The sequence below is a fragment of the Epinephelus lanceolatus genome, chromosome 11 (assembly GCF_041903045.1).
Source record: "Epinephelus lanceolatus isolate andai-2023 chromosome 11, ASM4190304v1, whole genome shotgun sequence".
Lineage (NCBI taxonomy): Eukaryota > Metazoa > Chordata > Actinopteri > Perciformes > Serranidae > Epinephelus > Epinephelus lanceolatus.
The window spans coordinates 12,491,242-12,503,822 of NC_135744.1; the positions used below are offsets into that span (position 1 = coordinate 12,491,242).

The following is a 12,581-nucleotide window of genomic DNA, read 5'->3' on the forward strand; positions in this document are numbered from 1 at the left end:
ATGTTTTGGCTGATCAGTGTTTATTTGAACTCTGCAGTCATTTAAAAACTGTGACTTTTAACATCAGTGCCATGTTGTGAAGTCTGACAAACTACCTGCTGCTTTCTTCAGGTCTGAATGCTGCCAGATCCTTCATCGAGCGTTACGGGGAGCACTTGGAGCAGCTGGATCTGGCTTTTCTGCTCAACTTTGGCCCGTTGCAGGATGTCATTATAGAGAAACTTGGCACTAGGCCGGAGCTTTTTTCAAGCATTGGCTTGTCTGTGACTGAATACCTAAAACAAGCCTCACCACATGACACGAGACTCTTTATCTGGACTCTGGAGGAGCACAGGGATGAGTATGTCTCCTGCCACCCTATACTGGATGAGTATTTTGATATGATGGGTACGTACATTTACCTTGAGTAACATTTGATTTGAAGGCATTTATTTGTTGCTCATGATTGATGTCCAATTTTTTATTTTTCAGATGGGCATTGTTCAGTCTTAAAAAAGTCTGATGAAAATCAAAGTGTAAGTCATCAGGAACTTCAGAACATTTTGTTTGTTTGTTTTACCTTACCTTTAAGTTGTTAGCCACACAAGGTGAAATTTAAAGGACTAGTTGGACATTTTGGGGAACACACTTATTTGCTTTCTTGCCAAATGTTAGATCTGATGATCAATGCAGGTGTCTGGTCTGTGTGGTAAATATAAAGCGACTGCCAGCAGCCAGTAGCTTAGCATTGAGACTGGAAACAACTTGAAATGGCCAGCACAGAGCATCAGCAGCTCCTCATGAATCTAATAAAGCATTAAATTCAGGCCCTAAATAATCAAAATATCATTTACAAAGGTCTTGAAGATTTTTTCTTGCCTGCCGTAGACTTAAACATGAGTTATACATGTTTCTGTTTGTGATCACACGCAATCAGGAAGCTCAAGTGCCACTTTTAAGATATAGATATAGATATTTTATTTTGTTTTCAATTTTAATAACAAAAATGTAACGGACTGGAAAAAAGAAACGGTCAGAGAGCATTGGCATCTCATAAAGGCATACACATTACATGGGAAATCACTGTATAGAGATCACAGAGCCTGGATAAGAAGCACAGGTTGGGGGAACACAACCAATCTATAGTGCCAAGAATATCTTCAATAAATAATCTCTGTCAGTTAATCAATCAGTCAATAGTCTGGGTCCACAGCTACTAGAAGTATTGTAGTACTGACAGGAGCAAACATCGTTTACACAGTGGTAGTTATAGTTGTAATGCTACTAATAGAAGGAGCAGTAGTACTGCAGTAGTATCAGTGGTGGTAGTACTACTTGTAATAGCTGCAGTAGTAACATTAGCACTAACTGTAGCACCACCAGTAATAGTAGCAGGAGCACTAGTAGGATTACTGACAAAAAATATGATATGAATATATTATTGTAGTTAATAATAACCAATTATTGTTACTACGCATATGACTGTGACAAATTTATTAAATTGCATTTTATGCAGTTATCTAATAGAGGTGTAAATCACAGTTTTCATAACAGTATGATATTATATTGATTCTTTGGACAACTATACAATATTCGCCGGTATTACAAAGTCTGCCATGATACCATTTCGACTGATGCACTCCAGAGCCCTGCGATCAGTACGAGACGACATTATATGATCATTTAACACAGTCTGTTACAGGAGACACGATACAATATATTTTATTGTCCCATTAGGAAATTCGTCTTGAACTAAGGAGCTGCACAAGTATTGCTGCCCTAATAGTAATAATCCAGAGAAATTAAGCATACACCATAAACACATTTAAAAAAACGTAACAGTCCTGCACATCAGCCATTTGTGTATTGCACATAATAGAGCACCAAAAGCAAAGCACAGCACAACCCCTAAATGTCAAGTGACATTATTTCAATTCTTGATTGAGGTTGCCACAAATTAATTTTTAAAATGATTCAGTTTACATTTGGCCATCCTGTATCATCTGCCGTAAGGTAAACGCTCATACTCAGTGTGGAGAATGTGGGAAGAGTCGGACAGTTTTCTCTGTGCTTGTCTGAGAACAGACTGCTCAGACAGTGTCTGGATTGATGCTCCTTCCTCCCTATGACCTTCATGGCTGTCTGAACCAGAGACCCTTCTAAAAGAAATGTTCTCATTTTAACCCAAACCATCATCTGTTTCCTAAACTTCAGGGCAAACTGAAGGCAAACTTCTCCAAACAGCCACAAAAACAACAAGATCATTTAACAAAAGTATCAAATTCAGCTCAGTAATAACTGTCAGGGTTCACAGACAAAACAGTTGTTTTGTTTTTTTGCTAATCACCCATTATTAGCTTTAGCATGTTTACACTGCATAAATTAGCCTAGCAGTTAGTGGACTTTTTCCCCTCTACTTATAGCTTATTAGATTACACATATTATTTGTACTTTTCATGACTGTCGGGTTAAGTCGCTGCATCTGGTGACAGAACAGCTCGGCTGAATTTCAGCCTGCATACACGTGTTTTCAGCTGAACATTGTTAAAACAGGGCAGCTAATGTTGCTGCAAGAATATAGTGGAGCGAGATGTCCGTCCAGGCAGGTATGTCACGTCTTATCTCGTGACAGCATTGTTCACGTCTGTTGACCCGTATTTTCTCCAAAATTGAAAATATTTCCACTCTGCTGATTTATTCCAGACTAGATAAATGTTATCCTCGTCATCTTTCTGCTGCTCGCCGTCTGCCTGCTGCTGTTTGACAGTCTCACAGTATTTAGAAATAAAGGCATAACCTAAAGATGATGATATGGATCGATGTTTTCACTTTGCATTGATGATTTTGGATCGTAGATCATTGAATAGATCTATCGAGCCAGATCAATGGATCATTACACCCCTAGTATCTAAAGGTCTTAAAAAGAAACTCAGTGTTTTTCACATGTCAGTTTATGTGTGGCGGCCCACCACGATATCAGCATCCACCACCACATATCGATTTTCCATTTTTGGAGCTGAAGTACACTGTTGGAATATACAGAGTAGTGCAGGAATGAGTCCTGAACCCTGGAAGTGTGTTAGCATTTTCGTACTCCCTGTTCCTTCGTCTCCAAGTCAGTGGGATGTTGATTAAAAACCCCACTGTGAATTTTTAAGCTTTTCATGGAAAGCATTTCTTAAAAACAGTTGCTAACAAGAAGCTAAATAAGACGACAGAACATCATCACGCAGATTATGGCGTTACAGCCTCGTCTGTTATGGTGACGTTAAGTCATGTGACTGTGGTTTTCATTTATAGCCTCACCTTAGCTTTTTACTTCTGGCGAGTGCATTTAGGCTTCTCTGGGCACAGACTGAGCAGCAGAACATCCGGCTCAATGAAAGTGAAACATAATTGTTCATTAATTCACATAGAAGTAGAACTTTCTGTTTCTAAGAGCAACAGCGCTCTCGTTTGAGTGTCTCTCATTTTTCCAACCTTGTTTAGATGAAACTCATTTGCCTCTGCAGCAGCTGCTCATCTAATCTAATCTAATGTAATCTATCAGTGTGATCTGATAAACTCTGATTGATCCGACCACAAACTGATCGACTGATCAGTTACCCACCCTGCGACTCAAACGCCACAATCTGCTGCTGAGGGCAAAAAGTTCCACCTGCACTGCGTTCACCCCAGACTGCAGAGAGACACAGAATGGTCACAAAGACACACACATGAAAAAAATCTGAAACTTTGCTGAATAGTCACAAATGACAAACAGTCAGGCACGTAAGTGTATTCCCCAAAAGGTAAAACTCCTCCCTTTTAACATGTTTGAACCCGGTGGATGTGTCTGATCCCTCATTCAGTTTGTTTTAATTTCAGAATTCTCCTATGAAGAGTCGGGGCCGGAAAAAGAAACAGAAGGAGCCAAAGGTCAGAAGACGTCCAATTGTTGCTTGTAAAGATAATAATAAATATCTTTGTAACGTCACTCTGAAGTGTTTCCTCTCCTCTTCTTCTCAGGGTGTTATTGTTTTGTCTGGGATGAGAGGTCTAACTCCAAGAGATGAATGGGACCAAGACTTTTTTGAAGATGATTCTTTGTAAGTTGGGTCCGACACATTGGACACGCAGATTTTATTTATCGCAGTAATTATAGTAGTAACATTGATGTTTGGTGTCGACAGATCATTCCTTCACCCTGGTGATCCATTCAGTGTACCGAGTCACCTTCGAGAGCAAGTGGCTGATTTTGAGGACCAGTACAACACCAGACACAGAAGTCACTATAAAAAGATTTTGGACAACAACCCCGACCCAACAAAAGAAAGTTTGTATGAGTAAGTGCAAGCTGCAGTGCATTTAACCAAGGACTAAACTTAAGTACAGTACTTTGAAGTACTTGTACTTTACTTTACTTATGCTTCTACTCCACCACATCTCAGAGGGAAATATTGTATGTTTACTTATTGACCGTGAAAGCCCAAACACACTGAAAGCATCACATGTTGAAGTACATGTATTGTTTTAAATCACCACCAAAAGCATTAGGGGCCAAGTCAAACTGCTTTGACGGCCCTACTCCAACCTTGTTTTGAATTTAGAGCATCAAATGAGAACCCAGCAACAAAAGTTGCGAGACAGAGAGGAGAGACGCAGAGGTGGACGTGCAGCGAGAGCACCAGGACTGGAAATTAGCACCAGTCACCAGCCAGATGCTGTTAAAACATGCAAGTGGCTGCGAGTGTTCCGTCAATCACCAGCCAAAAAGACAACATGTTGTACGGTTGGGGGGGAAGCGGTACAGCATTGTATCGCAATACTGAGCAGCTTGTACCAAAGAGAAATGTTGTGTCTGCCGTTTGGACACATTCTGGCTTTTGAGAAGACGACTCCGAACAGAAAGAAATTAGATGTAAACTCTGCAGGAAAAAGTTAAAGCTAATACCACCAGTCTGTTTCACAAGGCGACACAAATAGAGATGTACAGAAGATAATTTGTGATATACAAAAAGAATAGCCTAAGTAGCAACTTTTTCCTAAAATACTGCAGGTTCTGTGGTGTTGGCATTTTAAATCTGATGCTTGCAGTGCGTCATCAGAGCTTTCAGTCGGTTCAGGCCTTTGTACTTCTTACATATAAAACATACTTCTTTTATGTGCTTGAATTTCCAGTTCTTTAGAAAGTTTAGTCAGGTACACGCCATCTGTGAATCTAGTATTCTTCATGTGTATTTTGATTTGAATATTTGTCTCTCTGCAGCTACTTTGCTCAGATCTTGGAGGAGCACGGTCCACTGGTTGCTGAAGACCCTCTACTGGTGGGCGAACTGGTGAATTTCCCTTCTGTGGCTCAGCTCAAGATCCAAGAAGCTGGCGGCTTCGAGCTCTTCCTCCTGGAGTCCCTCCGCTTCATAAAGATGGGGAGGTGTATCGGCCTGGCAAAGCACGCCGTCTCCCTGCAGCAGGCCGGACACGGAGCCTGCCTGGATGACCTGGATGACATAGACTCAGACTCTCCTTCTCCTGATTTGGTCACAGGTCATGATCCTGCTTTCACCAGCTATGTGGACACTTATTCCTCTGCACAGACTGAGTTCTGTCCCGTCTTCCCAAGTTCATATGTATTTGACGGCCCTATTCCTCCATTTGGCCAGTCAGCTGGTGGAGTTACTCCGGCTGGGGATGATCCATATTACTGTTGGACTAATGGTGACAGTCAACAGCACCCCTTCATTTCACTTGATCACTGGGCAGAGCTGGATCTACCTGCCAGTGAGGGTGATGGTGACCTTTTGGAAACATCTTCAGTGGCTTCAGGGGCAAGTGGAGTAAACATTTTGATGAAACATGCAGCAGTACAGGTTAATACCTCCCATTAATCAGCTTTTCAAATAATCTAGATGGGATATGTAAGAATCATGTGTGTGTTGAATTGTGTGTAAAGATTGAAATTCTCTTTGTTTTGTTTTGTTCTGTCAGACGTGTCAGGAGGCGATGAGGAGCGTAGCGGTGAATACAGAGATTCATGAGCGTTTTGAAAGCTGCCAGGTGAGTTCCACAAAGCTTCATCTATCACCTGTAACTGTTTCAGGTAGAGGCTGACGCTTGATGTTTGCGGCTGATGCTCATTTTTATATTTAAGATTTTAAAAAATGGGACAAGTGTAAATCAGCCAGTAGTAACTGAGCGCTGTTTTTCTTTGATTTTTCTTATATTTGTATTTGTTGTCACCAAGTTGAAAATAAACTTGTCACACTCTGGTGGACAGAATATGTCACAGAGATATTAAAGCCCAGTTTCCACCGAGCAGTACGGTTCAGTTCAGTTCATTGTTTCGGTTTCCACTGTGAAAAGTTGTGAAAGGTATCAATGGAACCGTTCCTTACCGTGCCCATGTTTGGTCCCCCCTCTGTTAGGTACCCCTAGCACACAGATCTGGTAATAAAAGGTGGAGCTGTGAACACTGCAGTCTGATTGGTCAGTAGAGGACGGTCACTCTGCTCAGGGCTGAGTTGTGTCTGGTTTTGAGGCTCATGTAACCACTGTTCAAACTGTGGAGAGTTTTATTAGTAAACTGTAACTATAAAATGAAAGGATGTTTTGCTGCCTCTCACAGCAGCTGGAGTCTGAGAAAAAATAACTTAATTCAACTTTTAAGGTGGAACGTTAACTTGTAATGTTACTCAATGCATGAGCTGATGACGTGAATCCATCAGCACACCTTAAATTTCACTGTGACAACTTTGACCATTACTTTAGTTTTTATATGACAGACACTTTTAGTAATGAGTGGAACTTCAGGCATTTAAAAATACATATTAATTTCATCCGGATTATAAAAACTGCATATATTCTCATAAGAATAAAATTTTAAAAAAGCGTTGTAGAGCATCATTCCTGTGGGCTACAGCAACGCTAAACCCCTGAGCTTGCCTGAGAAGGACTAAATGCACAAAGCTGCTATTTTTAAATATCCCATGGAGAGAGACTCTCACTGCAGCCTGTTCTATTTTGTTCTGAAAATGTCGGTGTGCAGCCTCGTTCTGTGAACGATAAACCAGGTGCAGAATTCCATCTGTGTCACCGCTGATGAAGAAATACAGCGAGTGCTGGACAGAGCAGTGAGCGACAACAACCCCGCCCACATTTAAGACATTCTGTGGTGGAAACACTAAACAGACCGAGGGTCTAGGTACCATGTCTGAAGGGTTACTGTTGGTTCCAGAGGTACTATACCTAAAGTGTTTGGTGGAAACAGGGCTTAAGGGCTTCATCCACCCGTTCTAAAAAAAAAAAAATAGAGTGGAACTGCCAGAAATTAAAAAAGAAAAAAGTCAGAATATCAGAAGAGTTTTTAAGCTTGACTGAGGTGAAAGAAGTTGGGTCATTGTGAACACAAAAGCAGTTGAAAAATGTATGTTTCTGGATCAATATTACTGCTGCATTAATGTGTGTGTGTCATGTGTAAGGTTGCACCTTCAATTAGTTACATTGTCGACCCTTTTTGGCCTTGTTTGTTCTTCCAGGGCGACATCATCAAAAAGCAGAAGACCAACAAGGAGTTGGAGCAGCAGATCAAGAACATCGAGAAGGGCTGTGACCACATCAACCTGAGACACAGAGAAGACATCGCTGTCCTCGAGGAGGATGTTCAGAAGATCAATGCCAACATACATGTAAGTCCATAAACAGAGTGAATTCATAGGTTAAGACAAACCTTTGGTTGTTGCTGCAGCACAACCACAGAAATAATTACAGAATGTAAGAAAATAAAGAGCTTTATAAAACTAAAATAAAAGTAAAAATAGAAACTACAAAAGTGACATTAAAGACAAAATTAGAAGGTTAAGTGACAGTGGTGTGATTTGTAGCAGCAAGTAAGAAGGTCTATCATATGTAAACTGTAGATTAGACTAAAACATAATGTGATATATGCATAATGATACTCATTGTCTATATTAATATACGTACGTCTATATTAGTAAGTGTATAATGCGATAAAACAGTATAACACAATGTAGTATATGCAATATAGGATACAGTACAAGGTGAAATGTAGTAATGTAGTATAACGTAGTAAACATAGAACATCAAATAAAACATAGTGTAGTATAGAATAAATAGTAAATATAGTATAATATATAGCAAAAAAAGTGATTAGGTGGTTGTTTTCTGTTGTCAAGGTGACCAACAAGGAGCTGGCCCTGTTCCAGCAGAAACTGGAGGAGGAGGTGAGGAAGGACCAGAAGGAGAAGAAAGCCAACCAGGAAGGACTGAAGTCCCTGAAGGTGGAGATAGATGAGCTGGTGGAGGAGCAGGGGAGGTGAGACTGAGACTGATGAGGGTGGAAATTCATAGAGCTGCCACCTAATAGATGACCAGAAAGGTCATCAGTCGGCAAGATTACCTTGATCACTGAGTCACAGAAAAAAATGTGAAGCTCTATTAGGAGCTGCACCTTGTCAAAATAAATCAAACCTATATGACTGGACCATGTGGGACTTCAATTTGAAAGGACAGACACAGGAAGTGGCCACACTCAGCAGTCAGGCAGGAGTCAGGTTAATTTCCAGGGCTGGTACCTGCGGTTATTCCACAGGCTAGTTAATAACATGTTGGACAGGAAATCCAAAGTGTGGGATAATTTTGAGAAGGTCAAGGACGAACCCAACGTGATATGTAAACTCATCTTCATTGGTCGACTACAAACATGACGTATCATCTGAAACATGGAAGAAGCTACATGCCCATTAGCCCACAGCGTCATTAACAGGCGGCTCGCTCAGTGTGTGACGTGCGCTTGTAGATAAAATATAGGCCTATATTAATGAAGGTTCATTAGTACGCTTTTGTATTTCTCTGTAATGTAGCACAGTGTTAATAATGTTACTGATACTATTCTTTCTCACACCTTCAACTCAAACCACCAAAATATATCATTTACTCATTACATTCATATCAGAAACATGCGGAAGACTAGTCGACTGATGCACCCTAAATAAGGACTGTTGGTCGACTAGGAATATTCTTAGACAGGGGGGCAGCCCTAGAAAGTAGTGCTTGCAAGAAGAACTTGCTGCTATGCAACATCTGTGGAAAGCTGCGGCGGTGCAGGATATTTGCTTTAACAGAGTATTTTTACACTGTGGTGTTGGTACTTTTGCTTAAGAAAAAGATCTGAGTACTTAGATCACCTGGGACATTCTTATATCTTTGTCCTGAATTTATTTATCGAAGCGTCTCAGCTGGCACCTTGAATGTGATCCTGCATTATTCATTCACAGGTGTTTGTACAGATGTTGCTGCTTCTAAAACTTTTCTGTTTCTTATTTGTGTGTGTAGTCTTGCCCGAAGCATCCGAGAGAAGAAAGCCAGCTATGACGCAAAGTTTAGTGATTTCCTAGAGCTGAGGTAAGTGATGAGCAAAGAGCTGAAGCTTAAAGTAAAAGCCTCCCAGGAGTTTTTGTTCACTGCTTTTTCTTATTGTTTCCTTTCAGCAACCAGTCGGCAGCTGAGAAGATGAGTCTGGAGGATGAGATCAAGCGCTGTAAGGCGTTGTTGATCTCGGCGACCAGGAGGTGTCACGCAGCTCAGGTAGGTTTTGATTCTTGACCCAAATCAATCACATTTAATATAACGAGTTATTTCTTAAATACGTATCTCTATATTGCAGTGCAGTGAAATGCCTCGTTGCCCCCTCCAGTTAAAATATAAATAGATATAATATATACAACAGAGAAAATAACAGTGACAAAAGTACTGTGTTCAATATGAAATATTGTGCAGAAAAAAATATTAAATATGATGTAGAAAAATATTGAATACAGTGTAGAAAAACTATTAAATATATAGCAGAAAAATAGTAAATATAGTGCAGAAAAATAATATTAAAAATAGTGGAGGGAAAAAAATGATGAAATGAGAAAAGAAATAAAATATTGTGTATTGATACACGTGGAAATGTCCAAATTTAATGCTTGTGATGTTTACAGTCTTCCTTCCAAAAACATATTAAACAAAATTAAAAGCTTAACAGAATTCTACAATGAATATACTCTTTCACTTTAGAAGGTTTCACACCTTTCTACCAGTGTTATATATTGTAGGAAACTCGCAGGTAATGTTTAAACCAACCACATGAGTGGGACGTCACATATGCTGGACCTTGTTTTATTATGTTTGCTCCTCCAGGTGTCGGTGGTGGAGAGCAGTCGGGATCAGGGTTTGTACAGTTTCTACAGAGAGCTGGCGAATGGCAAGGCTCTGCTGACCAAACTGGACGAAGCAGTGCACAGGTGAAAGAGGAGAATCACAGCTTTTAATCAGACCAGACCAGTTAGTGTCAGACTCATTGATGTGTGATGTCCTGCGTCTCTTCCAGGTTCCCCAACCAGGACATGGAAATGACCAGAAACAGCTGGAGAGTTAAAGTCCAGGAAGTAGAGAAGGAAATCGCCACTGCTGAGGTAGAGGATAATTAGACAGACTGGTGTCAAAGGAAGAGTGCGTTGAATGTGTGTGGGATGTTCAGTAAGACTTATCTCCACATGTTCCACAGGCTCATTTCCAGGAGCAGCTGGATCAAGTGAAGAACGGCAGAAGAGTCAGTGAGTTGCCTCCAGTCACCATCAACAACCAGCCTGAACCTCCAACTGCACCAGTAAGACATTTCAACAGACCAGTCTGATCAGTACAGCATGTTACAGTTTTTATTATGCCTGTACACCAGCGATAGCCTTTGTCTGTCTGTCATACATACATCCATCACATTCTCATGATCACGATATCGCAGTAATGTCTTGAGGGAATTTCCTCAAATTTGGCACAAGCGTCCATTTTGAGTCAGAGATGAACTGATTGAATTTGGTGATCAAAGGTCACTGTGACCTCATCTGTCTCATTCTTGTGAATGTGGTATCTCAAGAACTCCTTGAGGGATTTCTTTTTTTATTTGGCACACATATCCACATAGACTCAACGATGAACTGATTGGATTTTGGTAGTCAAAGGTCACCGTGACCTTGCATCTGTCTCATTTTCATGAATGCGATACTTCAAGAACATCTTAAGGGAATTTCTTCAAATTTGGCACAAATGTCCATTTTAAGTCAAGGATGAACTGATTAGAATTTGGTGGTCAAAGGTCAATGTGACCTTGTCTGTTGCATTCTTGTAAACACGATATCTCAATAATAATGTTAGGGATTTTTGTCAAATCTGGCACAAGTCAAGGGACTCAAGGCCTGTCTGAGTCAAGGATGAACTGATTCGAATTTGGTGGTCAGTGTCAAGGTGACTGTGACCTTGTTTGTCGCATTTTTGTGAATGGGATAACTCAATAATGCTCTGAGGAAATATCTTCAAATTTGGCACAAAAATCTACTTGGACTCAACAATGAACTGACTAGATTTTGGTGGTCAAAGATCAAGGTGATTGTGACCTTGCATCCTTTTTATTCTGATGAATACAATATCTCTAGAACACCTTGAAGAACACCTCAAGAATTTCTTCAGATTTGGCACAAACGTCCACTTGGATTAAAAAATGAACAGATTAGATTTTGATGATCTAAGGTCAAAGTCAATGTGACCTCACAAAACATGTTTTGGCCATAACTCAAGAATTCACCGGCTAATTATGACAAAACTTCATACAAATGTCTGAACTTGGCGGGTTCATGGAGGCACACAACCACGAGGCGCTATTTCTAGTTAACATTAGTTACAATGTTTGTCAGTATCGTGTCATTGTAAATGAAAACAATTTTTCAGATTCATGATATAAATTAAGAAATTTGAAGACATTATTTTGACTCTTGATCTTTTAAAATAAAAATTGTTGTACGATTGATTGATTCTGTAAATAAAATAGACCGCTACATCTAATATTACTACTACAGCTTCCTCAGGTACGACTGCCACAACTACTACTGCTACAGCGGCTATAACTACGACTTCTACATTTACCACTGTTAATACCTGTATTGCTCCACTACAAAAGAATGGTCACAGAAATGCTTTATTTCTAATAGTAGAATGTTTGCAAACATTATAAAAATCTGTGATAAAAATCAGTAATGACAAATTAAATGTAAACTCCGTCCTGTCTTCTGTTGATGTTGCAGCTGCATGTAGCAGCCAAAGAGCTTCCTCCTCCATCTTCAGCCTCACACAGCGCTCCCCCAATCGTCCACCCGTCTGCAGCTGAAGTGCCAGTCGCTCCGCCTCAGCACAAACCTCCAGCAAGGACGCTGGAGCCTTCAAACAACACTGTGTTTGACAAGGCGATGGAGCGCCTCACCACCATGTTCCCTGACTATACCAGGTAACGCTGCACCTCTTTGACTGAGTGTGAGTTAACTCTTCATCAGCTGTTAAAAAACGTCTCTTTATTCAGTTTTTTCTCAGTTTTTTGGCTGTTACCAAATATCAGCTGATAATAGCTTATTGATTATATTGGTGTCTTTATGTATGCCAGCCAATAAGTAGTGGAAAGTCACTCAGTAGAATTAAGCAAACAAACAAGTAAACATAACAAAAGTGAGTGTTTTCTGAAGAAATGTGGCAGTTTTAGACTTGCGGGACAAATGTAGGCAATAAAATAAATTCACCCT

At 40.2% G+C, this 12,581-nt stretch overlaps 1 protein-coding gene across 2 annotated transcripts in view; it reads left to right on the plus strand.

Moving 5' to 3' along the window:
- ttc3 (tetratricopeptide repeat domain 3) overlaps positions 1 to 12,581 on the plus strand; it is a 39,041-nt gene that overhangs the window by 22,241 nt on the left and 4,219 nt on the right. For both annotated transcript variants that reach the window (XM_033639743.2, XM_078172278.1), the window contains exons 28-42: positions 112 to 387; positions 472 to 515; positions 3,847 to 3,897; positions 3,988 to 4,067; positions 4,152 to 4,304; positions 5,228 to 5,828; positions 5,947 to 6,015; positions 7,494 to 7,643; positions 8,151 to 8,290; positions 9,310 to 9,378; positions 9,465 to 9,561; positions 10,159 to 10,262; positions 10,349 to 10,433; positions 10,526 to 10,627; positions 12,093 to 12,292. In XM_033639743.2, coding sequence (XP_033495634.2) covers positions 112 to 387; positions 472 to 515; positions 3,847 to 3,897; positions 3,988 to 4,067; positions 4,152 to 4,304; positions 5,228 to 5,828; positions 5,947 to 6,015; positions 7,494 to 7,643; positions 8,151 to 8,290; positions 9,310 to 9,378; positions 9,465 to 9,561; positions 10,159 to 10,262; positions 10,349 to 10,433; positions 10,526 to 10,627; positions 12,093 to 12,292 — 2,221 coding nt within the window. The remainder of the gene's footprint in view (positions 1 to 111; positions 388 to 471; positions 516 to 3,846; positions 3,898 to 3,987; positions 4,068 to 4,151; positions 4,305 to 5,227; positions 5,829 to 5,946; positions 6,016 to 7,493; positions 7,644 to 8,150; positions 8,291 to 9,309; positions 9,379 to 9,464; positions 9,562 to 10,158; positions 10,263 to 10,348; positions 10,434 to 10,525; positions 10,628 to 12,092; positions 12,293 to 12,581) is intronic.